We start from the raw sequence: 21,300 nt of genomic DNA, 5'->3' as shown, positions 1-21,300 counted from the left end.
CAGTCTATCCCTTTGATAGAAACCAAAGTATACATGTCTAATTCAGTCTATCCCTTTCACATTAACCAAAGTTGTAAAAAAATTCACTTCTCTGAAGTAACCGATTTTAAAATTGAGCATAAAATTATTTACAATCAAAACATAAAAATAGCACCAATGGTGTTGTAGCAAAACTACAGTTTTTAAAAATGTTTACCCACATGCTGATCCATGTTAGGTATATGTGTTCATTTGCTGAATGATTATCCAGTTGCCTATCCAGCCCTGTTGCTATCTTTGCAATATACACATACATTTTTTTTAATGTTTGTTCACTTATCTATGAATCCCTGATGTTATCTTTGTGATATATATGGGTGTGGTCTTGTTGCTAGGCATATTTGCATACACTTTTTGAATATTTGTTCACTTGTCTAAGAATTTGTTATCTTTGTAAAATACACCACCATTTTGTTGTTGCTATGGGCGTGGTCTTGGTTGCTAGGGATATTTGCATACATTTTTGAATGTTTACTCGCTTGCCTACCAGATGTTGTCATTTGACCAAAATATACTGGCATTTGGTTGATGCTAAGGACATGGTCATAGTTGCTATGGCCAATTGCATCAAAATATTTTGAAGAAAATCTGCAGAATAACACTTCTAGAAACATCTCACCAAATTTCAGTCTCATTCACCAACTACTTTTTGAGATACAAGTTTGTGACTAAAATTCATGTTTACACCTAATTTGCATATCACTGATGAGATCATTATATGCTTAATAATTCTTCATCTATACACCTCAGATGCATTCCCATCAAATTTCAGACCAATCTGCTCAGTAGTTTAAGTTTTTGGACCCAAATTACACACCTGTGATGCAACCATTTTGCTTTGAACAATTTCCCAACTAGACACCAAAAGTAATGTCCCCACCAAATACCAAGGCAATCTTTCTGGCAGTTTTTGAGTTTAAGTTTTCCTCACACACACACACACACACACACACACACACACACACACACACACGTGTGCACACACACACGCACACACACACACACACACACACACACACACACACACACACAGACAGACACTGCACCATGCCTATAGTACTACTGAACCTTATCAGTTCAGTTGTGCTAATAATATCATTTGATTTGTTTGTTGAGACTGTTCTATCTGGCGTATCAACATCTTCAAAACATTTTGTGTTTTTAAAGCTACACTAGCAGCAACTGAAACTCTTTAGTTTTAGATATAATGACTCACTCAGAATATCATACACCCTGAACAGTAGGTAGATGTATTTGAGGGTAAACATAATAATTATGGTACAACAAATCCAATCATATACAGTTTTGGGTCCGTACTCAAAAATCAGCACCCCAATACAATCATGATTCTGAACTCAGTCTGAATAAATCAACCTTTAATTGAAATGTATATCTAATTATTAGTATTTCAACAATTCTCAGTCAATATAATCTTTGTTGTCTCATCAAAAAATAATACACAAGTTACAGCTAGTGCTGCTTTAAACTATGTCTTTGCATCATTTGCATTTTTTAAATTCAATTTGATTGAAGTTGTTTTTTCTTTGCCCTACCCAGGTTTGAGAACCTACATATGAGGAGCTAAATAATTATAATTATACATCTTATAGAAATAATAGAGGACAATTTACACACATTCTCAGAAATTTTTCAAAGTGATTTTGATTTTTAGAAATATGTACCAAAGTTTTGAGATATACCCCAATTTGTCTGATTTGAATTCTTTAAAACCATGAGATGTCTTGTTTGCACCTTGCATGGCCAAAATATAATTTATAGTTGATTTAGACAGAATTCTTCCTTGTACAACAAAAATTGTTGATAACTTTATACATGATGAAATGTGTAATGATTAGTGTGGGATATGTGCATGTTTCAGATTTGTACAAATTTGAATATTGCGTATTTGTAGGTGATACTCCAGTTGAAACTAGTAATTCTCTGCCATCATAAGAATTACCAAGGATGACCAGCCTGTGAAAGGATGTGACCCCTGACCTCGTCCTGTTGTGTCGTTGTATTGTTCCCAAACATAACCCGACCTGTCATATTCTTTTACAATGTTATTCATGATATTAGTCCTGAGTTCTTTGTAAATTCCACTGGCCTGTTCCTTGTATGGCCCATCAATGTTAGCGTAATGATGAAGTGCCCTCACTGTCAAATAGTTCATGTTTATCCATATCTGGCCCCTCCAATATGGTGGATCATGCTCAGTATTATATTTGGCATACAATGGATCTGACTTTGACAGTGACCTCAGACCATATTTTGTCCAAAGGAGTTTAGGGTCTTTTAGGTCGGTGAGAATTTTATTTAATTTGTCCGATGTTGGTTCAATGATCTGTGTAAGAAAAGGAAACAGACTAACATAGCCAAATGCATTGACGTGCCTATAGGTTGGTCCATTTTTAGATCGTACAACACGAATCATTGGTGGTTTTGGGATATTTTGTGGTTTGCGTGGACCTCTTTGTTGTTGTACTACTGGTGTTGGTACTGGTGGCCTTTCAAGGCTGACATGATCTGTATGGTTGCCATAGTCACTATATTCCTTTCCTTTGCTTGACCAATGTAGTTTGTCAAGCAACTCATTATCAGTCAGCACTGTATGTGTTTGTTGGTACAATTCATGAGGCTCACCAATAGTTTTTGCGATGTCTGCCATCACCCCTGCCGCTAGGCCAATCCAGCACCTTAGATCAATATGGCGTTCATCTTCCGATGGATGTGATGCACGGGGATAGTCGTCCAAACCTGAGGTGAGAGTTTTAGGATTTAATTCTTTATTGGTTGCAGCATCGCGACCGCGCCATCTGTACGATGTTGCGACACCTCCTAGTTGTGTAGTATTGAACCAGTTAAACCAAACTTTTAATCTTGGATAGACATGCTTTAAAAATTCTTGATCTTTAGCATTGCTACTTTTTGAGAAAACTTTCATTAGGGACTGAATTGGTAGAAAAAGTGTTGGCGGATTGGCATTTTCGTTGTACTGTACGACAAACTCGGCAGGCACTTTAGAACGAGCTTCACTCCCAAGAATCTGTTCCCTTGGAATCCAACCTTCAACATTCATCAAATCTAACCAATGACCAATGATGTCTTTACTGATGTTAGGATCCCACTTACTTATAAGCAGGTTATGGAAACCTTCATCCCACAGAAACCCACGTGGAAAAAATGAACGAGATGGTACAGCTGTGTAAAGTGGAGCCTCCCAATATTCCACAGGTTCATCAGTATATCTAGATTTGACAAGTGATTTACCATAGAAATAGCCAATACCTCCAAGTAAGTTGCTCAAAGTAGCTTTAGCAAAATTAACTTCTTTCTCTTTAAATCCTTTCTGCTTCAGGTTAAAAATGTTTTCAAACTTTCTATCAAAGTTCTGATCATGGTATTCCAAAAGGTTTGTGAAATCCTTCCCTGCCAAGACTGATTTTCTTTCTGTAAAACTTCCAGATTCGAAGACAAAATCAACCTCAAATGGAAGAGCCAAGGTAATTTGGTGAACCAATAAGTTAGGGGCATAATCATGGAATTGGCTCTGTGAGAGAATATCGCCAACTAGTCCAAGCATATGTTTGTTTTGAGTGAAAGGATAGTACTTCATACTGCGTATCACAACTTCTTTGACAATGTGAAGACTTGGACTGTATGTCCTTAAGAAGTTAGACTTCTTTGTATTCTTGGCACGAGGAAATTTGATTGCAAAGTTACCAAGCTCTTCAGTATGTCCTTCAATAGCCATCATGCGGTTGCCCTCGACTACGGGTTCCATCTCACCCTGGCCATCTGTTGCAGCATAGAACATGACAGAGACTATAGTGTTATTGGTAGCTTTACTCTGAAATAAACAAAAACATAAAATATGAATTAGAATTTTGTGATTACAGTTACCCTACTCCGACCAAGAAGTTGTCCACAATATGATTGTATATAATGGTTTACTGGTGACGACAGTGATTACAGTAACCCTACTCCGACCAAGAAGTTGTCCACAATATGATTGTAGATAATGGTTTACTGGTGACGACAGTGATTACAGTTACCCTACTCCGACCAAGAAGTTGTCCACAATATGATTGTAGATAATGGTTTACTGGTGACGACAGTGATTACAGTTACCCTACTCCGACCAAGAAGTTGTCCACAATATGATTGTAGATAATGGTTTACTGGTGACGACAGTGATTACAGTTACCCTACTCCGACCAAGAAGTTGTCCACAATATGATTGTATATAATGGTTTACTGGTGACCACAGTGTATATTAATAAACAAAAATATAATAATATTGTATCAGAGGAAATATTTTGTTAGTTCTCCCTAGAATTTGGATGAAGAACCCTGGGATCCAACCACCCCGGATAGCTGGTATCTGGGATCCAGCCACCCCGGATAGCTGGTATCTGGGATCCAGTCACCCTGGATAGCTGGTATCAAGTTGTTGCCATGACAAAACATTCCTCTATGGATTATCATTACGTCATGGATGAACTTTGACCACATTCTGATTTGTTCAGCAGGCTAGACTGACAAACAGCTTGATAGAATTCTGAAATGATAGTTACTCTTGCATTCTGTATGACTAAGGTAAACCACAGTACAACTTTAAACAAAAAGTACGCCTGATATTGATAAGCCAAAATTATTATTTTTAAAAGCAAAATCAAGTTAGCTAGCAGTCTCTTCAAATTTCTTTAGAGGTATACTGAACAATCATGGTTCAAGTTTTGTGAAAGTTTCAATTGGGAAAGCTGATAAAAACTGGCATTTATTGGCTAGATACTGTGTACCATAATATCGATAGGGAACCCTGGGCATCTCAGGTAGCTACTATCAGCTATAACACGAACACTGATAAATAATACTATTTGCATAGATTCCTCAGATCTCATTTGATGATTATAGAGTCATTCTAAGTACATACATGTGGGTAAATTGATCTGAATACAGACAGTGCACAATGTACATACAAAGTCACTTAGAGAAGTACAAGTAGCTCTGTATTGCTTGCATTTAGATTTCAATACTTTGTCCCATAGACGAAACCTGGTAAAATACCTGAAGAACAGATTTCGTCCAATTACTGCCCGGATTGGGGTTAGGGTTAGAGAAAAAAAAAAGTTTTAACTTGTGAAGTATCTTAGCAACAGTTTATATAACTGAACATCCATTGTTAGATTAGTATTAAAGTGTTGGGGTCTGATAGAGATGTGTATAAAGTTTGGCCTATTAAACAAAAGAAGGGTTTTACGTAATAAAGTGTTGGGGTCTGATAGAGATGTGTATAAAGTTTGGCCTATTAAACAAAAGAAGGGTTTTACGTAATAAAGTGTTGGGGTCTGATAGAGATGTGTATAAAGTTTGGCCTATTAAACAAAAGAAGGGTTTTACGTAATAAAGTGTTGGGGTCTGACAGAGATGTGTATAAAGTTTGGCCTATTAAACAAAAGAAGGGTTTTACGTAATAAAGTGTTGGGGTCTGATAGAGATGTGTATAAAGTTTGGCCTATTAAACAAAAGAAGGGTTTTACGTAATAAAGTGTTGGGGTCTGATAGAGATGTGTATAAAGTTTGGCCTATTAAACAAAAGAAGGGTTTTACGTAATAAAGTGTTGGGGTCTGATAGAGATGTGTATAAAGTTTGGCCTATTAAACAAAAGAAGGGTTTTACGTAATAAAGTGTTGGGGTCTGATAGAGATGTGTATAAAGTTTGGCCTATTAAACAAAAGAAGGGTTTTACGTAATAAAGTGTTGGGGTCTGATAGAGATGTGTATAAAGTTTGGCCTATTAAACAAAAGAAGGGTTTTACGTAATAAAGTGTTGGGGTCTGATAGAGATGTGTATAAAGTTTGGCCTATTAAACAAAAGAAGGGTTTTACGTAATAAAGTGTTGGGGTCTGACAGAGATGTGTATAAAGTTTGGCCTAAACAAAAGAAGGGTTTTACGTAATAAAGTGTTGGGGTCTGATAGAGATGTGTAAAAAGTTTGGCCTATTAAACAAAAGAAGGGTTTTACGTAATAAAGTGTTGGGGTCTGACAGAGATGTGTATAAAGTTTGGCCTATTAAACAAAAGAAGGGTTTCACGTAATAAAGTGTTGGGGTCTGATAGAGATGTGTATAAAGTTTGGCCTATTAAACAAAAGAAGGGTTTTACGTAATAAAGTGTTGGGGTCTGATAGAGATGTGTATAAAGTTTGGCCTATTAAACAAAAGAAGGGTTTTACGTAATAAAGTGTTGGGGTCTGATAGAGATGTGTATAAAGTTTGGCCTATTAAACAAAAGAAGGGTTTTACGTAATAAAGTGTTGGGGTCTGATAGAGATGTGTATAAAGTTTGGCCTATTAAACAAAAGAAGGGTTTTACGTAATAAAGTGTTGGGGTCTGATAGAGATGTGTATAAAGTTTGGCCTATTAAACAAAAGAAGGGTTTTACGTAATAAAGTGTTGGGGTCTGACAGAGATGTGTATAAAGTTTGGCCTATTAAACAAAAGAAGGGTTTTACGTAATAAAGTGTTGGGGTCTGATAGAGATGTGTATAAAGTTTGGCCTATTAAACAAAAGAAGGGTTTTACGTAATAAAGTGTTGGGGTCTGACAGAGATGTGTATAAAGTTTGGCCTAAACAAAAGAAGGGTTTTACGTAATAAAGTGTTGGGGTCTGATAGAGATGTGTATAAAGTTTGGCCTAAACAAAAGAAGGGTTTTACGTAATAAAGTGTTGGGGTCTGACAGAGATGTGTATAAAGTTTGGCCTAAACAAAAGAAGGGTTTTACGTAATAAAGTGTTGGGGTCTGACAGAGATGTGTATAAAGTTTGGCCTATTAAACAAAAGAAGGGTTTTACGTAATAAAGTGTTGGGGTCTGATAGAGATGTGTATAAAGTTTGGCCTATTAAACAAAAGAAGGGTTTTACGTAATAAAGTGTTGGGGTCTGATAGAGATGTGTATAAAGTTTGGCCTATTAAACAAAAGAAGGGTTTTACGTAATAAAGTGTTGGGGTCTGATAGAGATGTGTATAAAGTTTGGCCTATTAAACAAAAGAAGGGTTTTACGTAATAAAGTGTTGGGGTCTGACAGAGATGTGTATAAAGTTTGGCCTAAACAAAAGAAGGGTTTTACGTAATAAAGTGTTGGGGTCTGATAGAGATGTGTATAAAGTTTGGCCTATTAAACAAAAGAAGGGTTTTACGTAATAAAGTGTTGGGGTCTGATAGAGATGTGTATAAAGTTTGGCCTATTAAACAAAAGAAGGGTTTTACGTAATAAAGTGTTGGGGTCTGATAGAGATGTGTATAAAGTTTGGCCTATTAAACAAAAGAAGGGTTTTACGTAATAAAGTGTTGGGGTCTGATAGAGATGTGTATAAAGTTTGGCCTATTAAACAAAAGAAGGGTTTTACGTAATAAAGTGTTGGGGTCTGATAGAGATGTGTATAAAGTTTGGCCTATTAAACAAAAGAAGGGTTTTACGTAATAAAGTGTTGGGGTCTGACAGAGATGTGTATAAAGTTTGGCCTATTAAACAAAAGAAGGGTTTTACGTAATAAAGTGTTGGGGTCTGATAGAGATGTGTATAAAGTTTGGCCTATTAAACAAAAGAAGGGTTTTACGTAATAAAGTGTTGGGGTCTGATAGAGATGTGTATAAAGTTTGGCCTATTAAACAAAAGAAGGGTTTTACGTAATAAAGTGTTGGGGTCTGATAGAGATGTGTATAAAGTTTGGCCTATTAAACAAAAGAAGGGTTTTACGTAATAAAGTGTTGGGGTCTGATAGAGATGTGTATAAAGTTTGGCCTATTAAACAAAAGAAGGATTTTACGTAATAAAGTGTTGGGGTCTGACAGAGATGTGTATAAAGTTTGGCCTATTAAACAAAAGAAGGGTTTTACGTAATAAAGTGTTGGGGTCTGATAGAGATGTGTATAAAGTTTGGCCTATTAAACAAAAGAAGGGTTTTACGTAATAAAGTGTTGGGGTCTGATAGAGATGTGTATAAAGTTTGGCCTATTAAACAAAAGAAGGGTTTTACATAATAAAGTGTTGGGGTCTGATAGAGATGTGTATAAAGTTTGGCCTATTAAACAAAAGAAGGGTTTTACGTAATAAAGTGTTGGGGTCTGATAAAGATGTGTATAAAGTTTGGCCTATTAAACAAAAGAAGGGTTTTACGTTATAAAGTGTTGGGGTCTGATAGAGATGTGTATAAAGTTTGGCCTAAACAAAAGAAGGGTTTTACGTAATAAAGTGTTGGGGTCTGACAGAGATGTGTATAAAGTTTGGCCGAAACAAAAGAAGGGTTTTACGTAATAAAGTGTTGGGGTCTGATAGAGATGTGTATAAAGTTTGGCCGAAACAAAAGAAGGGTTTTACATAATCCTTTCATCTCATCTGATAAGATTAAACTAACAGTAACAACATGGAATTGAATCATATGATTAAAAGATATGATCTTTCTTATACATCACATGGTCTATATCTTACAAACTTAGGTCAAAGGTCAATAATTGATCTCAATGTCTGAATGGAGTACTACTAGCTTATTTTACATGTACATGAATAACGTGTGTCAGCTCTAGGCAGTTAAATCAACAATTATCAAACTGATTGACATATAATGTATAAAAACTTTCTCATGGATCAGATGACATCAATTATCATTCAAGTACTTGCAGTGAATATTAACAGTAGAAAGCATTTAGTGACTGTCTTAGAAAGCATTTAGTGACTGTCCTAGAAAGCATTTAGTGACTGTCTTAGAAAGCATTTAGTGACTGTCTTAGAAAGCATTTAGTGACTGTCTTAGAAAGCATTTAGTGACTGTCTTAGAAAGCATTTAGTGACTGTCTTAGAAAGCATTTAGTGACTGTCTTAGAAAGCATTTAGGGACTGTCTTAGAAAGCATTTAGTGACTGTCCTAGAAAGCATTTAGTGACTGTCTTAGAAAGCATTTAGGGACTGTCCTAGAAAGCATTTAGTGACTGTCTTAGAAAGCATTTAGGGACTGTTCCCACCAAATTTCAGATTGATCTGCCCTGTAGTTTTTGAGTTTAAGTTTTTTGACACATTTTGACCCAGATTTGAACAATTTCCCAACTAGATACATAAGGTACCAAATATCATGGCAATTGGTCCAGTGGTTTTTGACTTTTACATTGTAAGTTGTTTACAGTGTTTCTATTGTCAAGTTTCACTTTGACACAATGATGTGCCTACACATGGTTTTGTCTCTAATCAGTATGATTGCAATGTATGTCTAGTGTTGGGAAATGGGGAAAGTAGGAGAAATTGACAATATCATAAATTCAATTAAAGTAATTTAAGGTTGTGAAAATAGTTTATCGATGGCATTGGTTGTCTACATGTATGTGTTTTGTGGTAAGTACTAAGTTATACATATATACCGGTAGATAGCATAGGTTGCCTATATGTTTTGTGGTAAGTAATTTACCGATAGAATCTAAGATAGATTGTCTATATATACATAGGGAAACTCTCAGACCTCTGTTAAAAGGACAGGTTTTATACATAGTTACATGATCAACATAATTATAATTTAACCACAGAGGACTGCCCTCATATGTTTTTAATTTCATTATTACAGCTATGAGATTATGACAACATAAAAGTATTTTTTAATGCATGTCTGAATCAGTTGTATTTGTGTTATCTCTCACAGCCCTTGTTTATTGTGAGGTGGTGGTGGAGGTAGTGATGGTAGGGTAGAGGTGGTAGTGGTGGAGGTGGTGGTGGTGGTGGTGGTGGTGGTGGCGACAGGGGTCAAAAATGCACTATATACATTGGTGTACTCAAGATAGGAAATGCTTGCAAGTCAGATTGGGGAAGTCAAGTAGACTGTCACAAAACACAGAAAACCATAAGTGTATCAGGAATGAAATATACACAGAAAACCATAAGTGTATCAGGAATGAAATATACACTGAAAACCATAAGTGTATCAGGAATGATATATACACAGAAAACCATAAGTGTATCAGGAATGAAATATACACTGAACTTGAGTCAAATTTAGGATCCTGACTGCAATCTTCATAACCAATCAAGTTACGTCAAATTAGTTAATCTCAAGTTGAAACAATCCTTCCGAACCAATCCTATCACTTCCTAAGTGACCAATCATATAAAGGTCAATATCAAATGTGTGCCAATATGTATGGAACTTAGGAAAACCTACAGGTATATAAACCTTCAATTCTGTGTGATCTGTAGGAGTTTTGTTAGATGTCAATAAAGTGTAAGTAACTGTAATATAGTACTTGGTTGTGTATGGACATCATTCCTTTCCAGAACCTGTCTCTAACAAATCTACTTACTCCATAAAGTACACTAATTTACATTCAATAAGCCCCAAATGTGAATGTTCATATGCAAGAGTATTTGCTGATTTTTTAAGTGCATGCTAAGAAAGATGAACTAATCAAAGCAAAAAAGTTTGTAAGAGAATTTCTGAGAAAAGTGAAATCAAGATGAACTGGTAGACATGCAGGAAGTCCTTCCCTACTGAACTTATGTTGACAAGAGATATTACATCCTGAATGAACTGTCTGAACTGTGTGTTTGTAGTGTTTTATGGAATAGGATGCACAGTACTAGTCCTGCTTGCAGACGGAGTAATTCGGGACTCAATCGTGACAATTGTCCCTCCCTTCTCCATCCTGCAAAGAGACAGCCATGAAACCTGGACTTACCACAAATGCTGGTAACTTAAGAATTAACACACCCTGTGGTCAAATATTGGCAATAAACTAACTATTTAGCAATTTTACTTAATAATGTTGGTTTCTTATATAGCGCTTTCCCACTCCGTGCTCAAAGCGCTTTACAATTATTATCCCTGGCTCGGATCAGAACAGCACAACGGCCCTTTAGTCTTCCTCAACTCCCCGGGGAGCATACAATCCATTGCAGCCATTTAAGCGCATAGGATTAAAGCCTTCACATTGCAACCTACATCCTACCAGGTCCCCAGTTATACAGCTGGGTTGACTGAGGCACAGTCGTGGTTCAAATCTTGCCCAAGGACTTTAGCCACTCAGAAACAAACAGCAGGCAGCGACGGGGCTCGAACCTGCAACCTGTAGATTCCAAGCCGGTCACGCTAACCATTCACCCATCATGACTCCACATACTTGGTTGTGATTACAAAAATTCCAGTTCGGAAGACCAACAATCTCGAAATCACAAGTTCAACTGTAATTTTGGGCTTCCTTCTTACGTATGATGTATGATGCCATATGCATATTGGATGTTGCATTCAAATATGGCGGCTTTTGTGTGATGGGACGTTTGAAATTACAGATCGAACCGGAAAAGTTCTGATTTTGACATTTTTTGTGATCTGAGCAGGGACTACTATCGTCAAAGCGTAGAAAAATTAGTAGATATTCAATCGATTGCTAATATTTGATCACTGGGTATGTAATTCTTTTGTAATATTGGTTCATAAGCATTTTGCAGGCGCACTCGAAATAGACAGGTAATACATTGGTTTTCACAGGATGGTGTTGTGGGACATAGTCAGTATCATGTTATGTACACCATCTGCAAGCAGGATGCAAAGACTGGTTTCCTGTCATCTATTTGCTAACATTTCCAACCTTCATTATACCAGTTCATTAAAGGGTCGTTGATTACACAGAAATGTATGGGACTGAAGATTTATGACCATGGATGTATTAGGGGATACACACCCATGGTGTTAGGGGATACATCCATGGTGTTAGGGGATACACATCCATGGTGTTAGGGGATACATCCATGGTGTTAGGGGATACACATCCATGGTATTAGGGGATACATCCATGGTGTTAGGGGATACATCCATGGTGTTAGGGGATACATCCATGGTATGATGTATTACCTAGCGATTTGGCTATCTGGCTAGACACAGTCTACATGGTGAAGCCAGATAGCCAAGTCTCTGGGGTTAGTATGACTTACATCATATACTCTTATGTCATACGTACGGTCGGTCGGTACCCTGGTATTGTGGATCAAAGTTGATTTTAAATCAAATATATTGTTGCCTACATTATGACCCCGGTATATAACCAGGTATTAATTAGGGAAACACTCATACTTATCAACGAAGTAACCTTGATATTTTGATAATTAAACTTCCCTATTAGAGGAAAATCTAACTTGTCTTCCTGGTCAATGAGTGTTGTATGGTTAATTTATACTATAGGGACACCACTATCAGTATGACACTGTGTGACACTAAAACGCCCACACGCCATTAGCCTTGACATACCAGTAATTTAGTACGTATGACATGTCTATGCTCACGTTACCGTAAAATCGACCTTGCTACTGCAAGTTACATGTATTGATGTAAAATTGGTACATACTCTTGCCTTTCCGCTGACCCGGACTGTCCAGTCACCACCATGCTTTCCTCCTGGACTTTTCACAAACTCTGTTCTCAAAGTGAAGTTCTTGTCGATGATCTCCTGGACGCCGAAGTTTACACCATCATGTCTTAGCCATCCATATCTTGGTAACTGATCGGACTGTTCACAGGTATGTCGGAGGGGCAAAGTTCTGTCACGCGTGAACTGAGTGAACCACATTAAGCCGGTCACTAGCGACTGAGGGCTTCGTGTTTTCATACCAAAATAAACACCGGGTCGATAGGACCCCCAGAAACGCTCGGGAGATTCTTTGGCACTTGTAGCATCTGGACCTATCACTCTCGGGGAATCCAGTGGCGATGACACACGTGCTGCTAGGACGTGTTTGTACCACATATAACTCAATGGTACAAAACCAATTAACACAATGAACACAAAAGTACGAAACCCTATCGGTGGCGAAGTGCCACGCTTCAGATACTGTCCAACATCAGCTATCCCATCTGGCTGTCGATCTCCAACACTTTCTTCGCTAGCACGCCGTACAGCTCGTCGATTTCTCACCATATTTGAGTTCAGCTCGAAAAATCCATCACTGAAATTCCCGTTCGAAATTTGCTCGTTCGTTTCCAGATCCTGGTCACTTTCGCTCGAGTCCTCTCCCGGTTTTTCCTGTTTCACGATCCCTAGTAGATCGCCATCTTTGTCACACCACGACTCGGCTGCTGATTGGAGGAAATCGGACGACTGCTTGCCGTCGCAATCGCCGGTATTAATGCTAATTTTATCCGATTCAGACATGTTTTATTCACAAGGGAAATGAAGCCTACGAGCAGGTGGGTCCTGACCACTCAGGTCAGCGATAATAGAGCTATAATTAATAAAAACGCTTTTAATTTATAGCTTTACCAATATCCTAGGCTGCAAAGTTTCATACGTATTTCAATATTTATTAGCCACGTTCAGCGTAATAAAAATCTATGCTTTTTTTCTAGAAGTTCTACTTATAATATTACGTCCACTATTTTATTTCAGTAAGATAAGGTGTCTGATTAAGGTCTCGCGAAATATCGCGATACATCTTTGCATGTTCGCGTTCTCGAGATCTTACAACTTCGAATATTATTTCTTGCGGATATCCGGTACAGACTATAAACATTGGTTCTAGCCAGGAAATGAGTTCTATGAAATGTTGGATTAATTATTGTTATAGTTTGTAATTTAGTACAGTGAGAGGACAAAGGGAAAAATGTACTGAAAAAATTATTAGAAATCTTAAAATGTGAAGTCACCACACTCGTTTTCCAACAATGCTGAAAGCAGGACAAAGACCCCTACAATTTTTTCATAGAAAAATATAAATTTGAAATGTATACATTTTGCTGTAATTATAGCTGGTCCAATAATATGTTTGTTCTGTAAGAAAAAGGGTATTTCTTCATAAAAGTGAATTTCTGGATATTTTCCATACTGATGATATGGTCACATTCTTTTAATCATTAATCATATTGTCATTTTTATGGAAATATGATATGATGCAGCTTAGGAAATTGCCTGTAATTACTGATATTTACAGGTGATAAATGGTCCAATGCAGGTGAATTTTTGTTACCTCCAATTTAGTACAGTGAGAGGACAAAGGGAAAAATGTGCTGAAATCTAATAACCAGGTGACATTTTAAATGATTACTGGCATTTAAAAGGTAAACTTTCACTTTCCACTGTGGATTTGGATATTTCATTTAAATGTAATATTTGTCAGAAGTGAAACACATAGTTATTGCTACATAGAATAAGTCATTCTAAATAATGGGTAAAGTTTTTTTTTTGTAAATTTCAGTGTCGTCACGTCTAATGCCAGTAAGATCATTTACAATGTAATAATTGAGTGTTGCCAATGCACCAAACACCTGAGCAAAAGAGAAGTATAATAACACATGGGGTTACTTTGGATAATGGTGTCAAAAAACAACACAGTACCACGTTATCCACCACCCCCCCACCCCATAACCAATGTTGGCTGATAAGCATACGACCCCTCTCTTGTTTGATGGTCTGAGATCCAATATTATAGTCATCGAAGGTTATGCTAATTGACCTTTTCAATGTGTTTCAACTTGGCCTATACAAACATATTTATAATAGTAACATCTATCTACAAGACTATGGGGTAAAAGCTTTGTTTTGTGAATTCATTGTGGTCTCTTATTTCCCCAAATAAAAATAGGAAATATAATGACTTATATTGCAACTCATATTGTACTGATGTACTCAAAGTTAATAATGAACTGAATTGAACCAAATATAGGGCTCTACCTAATAGTCTAGCCGCTAGCCATCTACAGGTTGTTGACATTCGAGTTAATGTTCTGGGTTATGAAACTCTGTTCATGAAAGCAAGTACATCGCTGTTGTGCTGTGGAATCATGAAGTTTACATAGTGAAATATCGATAAGACGAGGTTGTATAAATTCTGCAATACATAATTCGGAATCGTAAAAGCTCAGACCACCAATGTGTATGGTCTGAGGTAATATAGAACATTATCTTTATACTCAGTCAACAATGCCATGTATCTTTTAAAAACAAGGCCTACCATCTCCAGTGACGCTCATTTACCATGAATTACTGTAATGAATGCTACAGCCTTGTTGGAGCGCTGCCAAGTAAGAGGAGGGGTGGGGAGGGGCATTATTATTTACAGCTGGGGGATACCACTTACACTAGGGATATTGATGTCACTTGAAAAATGTGAAAATGCAGGGAACACTCAAAAATACTCTAAATAGGCTAGGAGGCTCTCACACAAATATTCTTGAGTCCCTTTTCTAATGTATGTTGATGCACCCATCACAGACACCATGTACATGATTAGAAAAACACACACACACAAAAGAATAGGAAATTACAATAACAGACAGCAGGTAGCTTTTTACTATCATACAAAATGATCACAGACAAGGAAAATATTTGTGTTCACAAGTTTTGTGAGTTTTTAAAAGGTTCTGCTCAAATCTGCACTACCTGTAACCGGTTATTTTTTTATCAGATAACCAGAGATATTCACTAAAATTGGTCAATTACAAAAAAGTCTCCACAGAGAAAGAGAGACAGAGAGAGAGAGAGAGAGAGAGAGAGACAGAGACTGGGACAGAGACAGACACCGGAAAGAGAGATACAGACAGACAGACAGACAGACAGAGGAAGGTATACACAAATACATTCGTATGGCTATCAACCAACTCATGACTGAATATAGATTTCAGAAGGTATTGCGGCAAAACCACGAGATTTTTTTAATTTACTTGGTAAACGACCACTCCTGAGGTTTAATTTGGTTCAAATCTTGAGCAAAATATTTTGGCGCTCCCCCCTTTCAGACCATCAGAATTTTCCCAGCTCCCTTTGAACTCTCAATTTTTTTCATGCTCCCCCCCCCTCAATTTCTCCACAGGCCCCCCTGCCGTAAATACTGACCCCAGTCCTAGCACCTCATGCCTATCAAACATGACACAGTTGTATGAGGGGGAGGGGGGTTGTAGACTCTGTAGTAGTATAGTATTCCACTGTAGGCAAAGCCCCTTGGGGCTTCGCCTAACACATCAACAAAATGTTAGCCCTATGTGATCGATGAGGGCAGGGCGCACAGCACAGGGCTAGGGATACTGGGATACTAGTAGACAAGTACAATTATGCAGTAGATACATACAAAACAACCCAAGTTTTAGCTATTTATGCGAAGCTTCGAGGACTGTGAGAGAGTCTAATTCCAATGTAGACTCTGATAGAACAGTGACATAGTATATTCCACTGTAGACTCTGATAGAACTGTGACATAGTATATTCCAATGTAGATTTTTTAAGAAACCGTGAAATGGATAACAATTGTTCTTTCATTGTAAACATCCCAGTCTGGGTTACCTTGGTGTACTGTTAAACTCTGGGGACATGATGTTTTTTGGGCAAAGATAGACACATTTCAACTCCAGACTATAAATAACACACACACACACACACACACACACACACACACACACACACACACACACACACACACACACACACACACATACACATAGCATGATCATTTGCCTATCAAGCACACTGTAAAGTGATAAGCAGTGCTATTCTTTTACTGTGCAGTATCAGAAACATGCTATTGCCAAAATTATTACACATGGACGTGATGTTTGCTATAGTTGCAATTATTTACTTTCCAATTGATAAGCAACATGATTCCTTATTATTGTGTACCTACATCCCACCTATGGATGGCACCTCAACAATTGTTTATTTTGCAATTGAAGTTATCTGATTGAATGTAAGAAATGTCATGTCAATTGAAACACCAAGCTAACTCCATTTCCTTGTAATGGACAATACAGCAGGACTCTTCTTCCACCAAGTACTCCAATCTTCTTACAGTAGTGCATTATCACATTGAAGTTCAATTACTGATCTTTGCAAGTTTTGCCTTCAATTCCTAGAAGTGTTTTGAACATTTCTCCGCACTGATGAGATGCTAAGAAAGTATAAACTAATCCCCAGTTCATGTGATAATCTCGGCCATGACCAAATGACTGCACATCAAAATTTTTCTCTTCAAACTTTTCAAAATGTCTATGCTTATCTATGTGACTGTGTGTTTCTATAGCAACATCATCTCTTTGTTTCATTGTGATCTTCTTCCAGTTCAGACGTTTTATTCTGCTCCAGAATTCAGACACCATTTTACTGTCTCCTTCTACACAGATAATACCTGGTTTCCCTGGGAGACTGAAGCCACTCAGACCCAATTCATTTGCCCATTCAACAATATTTTTCCTTTTAACAATGTTGTATATATGATGACTGTGAATCCAGAGTCTTGAGAAAATGGACGACATGTCATCTCTTGATGTATATGTCTTTCTTTCGTCTAAAAGTGCAGGATGATGACTAATGTAATTCTTGAAATTGTCCTGTATCCATTCAATGGTTGCATTGATACACAGTTCTCCTCTTTCTAAACTAGTTAGATACTTGATGACATCAGAGTTGATTTGTTTCTGTTCTTCTCTACTGCATTTTTGGCATCTGATGAAGACTTCTGGTAGACTGTTTGGATAGTCATGTGGCAAGCTACACAGAACATTAATATCTGTAGTCTATGGCAGTTAAAAAGAATAATACTTGATTTAGATTAGATACATTATGATTATCCACTAGTTTGGTGGCTATATCTTGAACTACACATATAGATTAGATACATTATGATTATCCACTACTTTGGTGGCTATAACCTGAACTACACATAGAGATTAGATACATTATGATTATCCACTACTTTGGTGGCTATATCCTGAACTACACATAGAGATTAGATACATTATGATTATCCACTAGTTTGGTGGCTATATCTTGAACTACACATATAGATTAGATACATTATGATTATCCACTACTTTGGTGGCTATAACCTGAACTACACATATAGATTAGATATATATGATTATCCACTACTTTGATGGCTATAACCTGAACTACACATAGAGATTAGATACATTATGATTATCCACTACTTTGGTGGCTATATCCTGAACTACACATAGAGATTAGATACATTATGATTATCCACTACTTTGGTGGCTATATCTTGAACTACACATATAGATTAGATACATTATGATTATCCACTACTTTGGTGGCTATAACCTGAACTACACATAGAGATTAGATATATTATGATTATCCACTACTTTGGTGGCTATATCCTGAACTACACATAGAGATTAGATACATTATGATTATCCACTACTTTGGTGGCTATATCCTGAACTACACATATAGATTAGATATATATGATTATCCACTACTTTGGTGGCTATAACCTGAACTACACATAGAGATTAGATACATTATGATTATCCACTACTTTGGTGGCTATATCCTGAACTACACATAGAGATTAGATACATTATGATTATCCACTACTTTGGTGGCTATATCCTGAACTACACATATAGATTAGATATATATGATTATCCACTACTTTGGTGGCTATATCCTGAACTACACATATAGATTAGATATATATGATTATCCACTACTTTGGTGGCTATATCCTGAACTACACATATAGATTAGATATATATGATTATCCACTACTTTGGTGGCTATACCCTGAACTACACATAGAGATTAGATACATTATGATTATCCACTACTTTGGTGGCTATATCCTGAACTACACATAGAGAGATGTCATACATCTGATATAATACACTCAATTACATATGTGTAAACTTTTTAAAACAAAAAGGTAAATTCTTTGTCTTCTTGACCTTCATGCACGTCTTTTTTCTTTCCCCAGTGATACCTGTACATATTTCATCAAACTATCACAGAAGGGGTATTCTAACTGACATTTCATTTTGTTTTGGGTTGAAGCAATATTATACGAAAATAAAAATAATGACATTACATGTAAAAAAGATATAAACTAAACTAGAATAAAATAAGTAAACCCATCCCCTTCAAGTTTAACCTTTGCCCTGCAGTGATACAACATTATACCATGGAAACTTGATATCATTAGCACTTACCAAGTGATGCAGTTCAATTTGAATACACAAAGTAAAAGACACACGACGGGGTAGACATGTAGAACTTCCATCAATATATTCCCTTATTTCGTGTACAGAACCAGGGTCATCCATTTGGAATTCATGTTGTCCAGGGAACATACTTGATAACATCTCAACTTCGGAAAGCTGTAACTCTAAAAGTCCTTTATCAACCATATTATTGGTTTAACCGTCAGTATTTTAGTGGCCTTGTAGTACTTTATGCGGCGATAATCACCCGAGGATTATAATCAAGCCCCCGTAGATCACCGGAGAGCAGTGATCCACTTCCGCGTTATCGTTATCAATCAAAACAGCTTCCCTAAGTTCATGTCAATAAATTTACGCTTTTGTTGTGATGTGTTTCTACTTTAAAAATGGCCACTAGGTGGCGCCCGTCGAAGGTATGCCATATATTTTACTGCTGTATTGATAAATCATTTGACAATTTATTGCCATAGCGAATAAGAATTCAGTTGAAAATAAACGTAGGTAGGCGTAACCAGTGTGACTGACATGTGCAAATGGGAGCATCAGCCAATCAGAAGTCAGTATTAAAATAAAATCTCATACACCAAACTTTCAAAGAAAATGCCGCGATACCGGTATCGTGGCAAGAATAGACGGGAAGCAATACTTCAAGTTCATTAATCTTTCGCTACACTGTAACAAATACATAACCATGTGTTGACTTGTATGAACTAGGTCAAAGTCACACACTAGTACTACTAGTACTAGTAGTCCAGCGATGCAAATACTAGCCGAGTCACTATAAATATGAAGAAAGTAGAGAAACGTTCATTTGCTGACGTGGTCACAGCAGAAGAAATTAACGAGAAAGTAGGTGAGAAAATTCAAATTCTTTGTTTTCAATTCAACATGTTTTAATATTTATAATCAGTATTTACCAATTATAAATATCTGTGCAATGAACACTATGTAAGAGATTTTCAGCTCAACAAGTCACCATACCGTCCCAGTATCTGGTATGCTTTCACTGACTGACATATTATCAACACCGTGATATTCTAGACGAGTTGATCCTGTTTGGTCAGACACTGCCCTCCTGTTTGGCCTCAGCTGTTTATTTCCTTAACCAGGTTATTCCTTACTACTTTATCAATTAATGATTTTATTGTTTCATGTAACAGAACTCAATGTAATGGTTTTATCAATTTGTGTTACAGATTGTCATGGTCTACTGTACTGGCTTCAGAAACTGCATATGCCAAATGTGTATACGTTTTCAAAGGGGCTATGTATATGCAATATGCACTGAAAAATTCTAACAGAAAAAAACAGTGTGTTAATAATAATAACTTGCATAATCATGTATATTATGTCTGTTGTATAATTCAGTGTTAGCAAAAAGATTGAGTAGCCCCCCCCCCCCTTTCACTCCCCAGTATTTGTGTGACCCCACTAATCCTCGGACACCCCCCGTCATATATACTGACGACTCCCTTAGTATAAAATCTATAGGTGTATACAAGACGCTAGCAGACGAACTAATGTTTACACAAGGGCTGACTGAGCAATTCAAACCCTATGTGTAAACTTAGTGAACTAGATGATAATAGCTAAAGATACTCGGTATTTATTGTATCACGTACCTTTATTGAACATAAAAATTGTCAAAAAAAACGTATTTTACATATTCACATATATGCCTCCAGTTCCCTGTAAGTTTATCCATAGACTCTACACGGAGGGTTGTGTAGGGTCGTTGCACGTTCATGTAGGGTCATGTAGGGTCGTGTACGTTCATGTAGGGTCGTGTAGGTCATGTAGGGTCGTGTAGGTCATGTAGGGTCGTGTAGGTCATGTAGGGTCGTGTACGTTAATGTAGGGTCGTGTAGGTCATGTAGGGTCGTGTAGGTCATGTAGGGTCGTGTAGGTCATGTAGGGTCGTGTAGGGTCGTGTAGGTCATGTAGGGTCGTGTAGGTCATGTAGGGTCGTGTAGGTTCATGTAGGGTCGTGTAGGGTCGTGTAGGGTCGTGTACGTTCATGTAGGGTCGTGTAGGTCGTGTAGGTCATTAGGGTCGTGTACGTTCATGTAGGGTCGTGTACGTTCATGTAGGGTCGTGTAGGTCATGTAGGGTCGTGATGGGTAATCAAGGCTAGATGAGGAAGTAGTTTAAGTTTTATTTCACGGGCATTCATTTTTGTCTAGATAATGCATATGACTACACCTGTTTTTCCTGCATTTCTTAAACTTTTATACAATAAATTTTGTACTGGGAGAGGATCAATTAACTAAAGTTA

At 37.1% G+C, this 21,300-nt stretch overlaps 2 protein-coding genes across 2 annotated transcripts; both read right to left on the bottom strand.

Annotated features, from left to right (window-relative positions):
- Window positions 1-1,065: 1,065 nt before the first annotated feature.
- On the bottom strand, window positions 1,066-13,230 carry LOC144446627 (mannosyl-oligosaccharide glucosidase-like). Its single transcript, XM_078136429.1, has 2 exons — window positions 12,427-13,230; window positions 1,066-3,889 (listed from the first exon to the last, which is right to left on the bottom strand). The coding sequence occupies exons 1-2, from the start codon at window positions 13,228-13,230 to the stop codon at window positions 1,970-1,972; spliced, it is 2,724 nt and encodes a 907-aa protein (XP_077992555.1). The 3' UTR covers window positions 1,066-1,969.
- A 3,436-nt stretch (window positions 13,231-16,666) lies between these two features.
- Window positions 16,667-19,332, bottom strand: LOC144446719 (RWD domain-containing protein 2B-like). The gene is made up of 2 exons (XM_078136540.1): window positions 19,014-19,332; window positions 16,667-17,576 (listed from the first exon to the last, which is right to left on the bottom strand). The coding sequence occupies exons 1-2, from the start codon at window positions 19,209-19,211 to the stop codon at window positions 16,881-16,883; spliced, it is 894 nt and encodes a 297-aa protein (XP_077992666.1). The 5' UTR covers window positions 19,212-19,332; the 3' UTR covers window positions 16,667-16,880.
- Window positions 19,333-21,300: the final 1,968 nt, after the last annotated feature.

The sequence above is a fragment of the Glandiceps talaboti genome, chromosome 15 (genome assembly GCF_964340395.1).
Source record: "Glandiceps talaboti chromosome 15, keGlaTala1.1, whole genome shotgun sequence".
Taxonomy (NCBI): Eukaryota; Metazoa; Hemichordata; class Enteropneusta; family Spengelidae; genus Glandiceps; species Glandiceps talaboti.
This window is presented reverse-complemented; position numbering and strand designations above follow the sequence as displayed.

Excerpts from the sequence above, each read along its gene's own strand:
- LOC144446719 (XM_078136540.1), bottom strand. The coding sequence starts at position 19,211 with ATGGTTGATAAAGGACTTTTAGAGTTACAGCTTTCCGAAGTTGAGATG. Across the intron at positions 17,577-19,013 it reads AAATTGAACTGCATCACTTG|ACTACAGATATTAATGTTCT; the intron begins GTAAGTGCTAAT and ends TAACTGCCATAG.
- LOC144446627 (XM_078136429.1), bottom strand. The coding sequence starts at position 13,230 with ATGTCTGAATCGGATAAAATTAGCATTAATACCGGCGATTGCGACGGC. Across the intron at positions 3,890-12,426 it reads GGGTCAGCGGAAAGGCAAGA|AGTAAAGCTACCAATAACAC; the intron begins GTATGTACCAAT and ends TGTTTATTTCAG.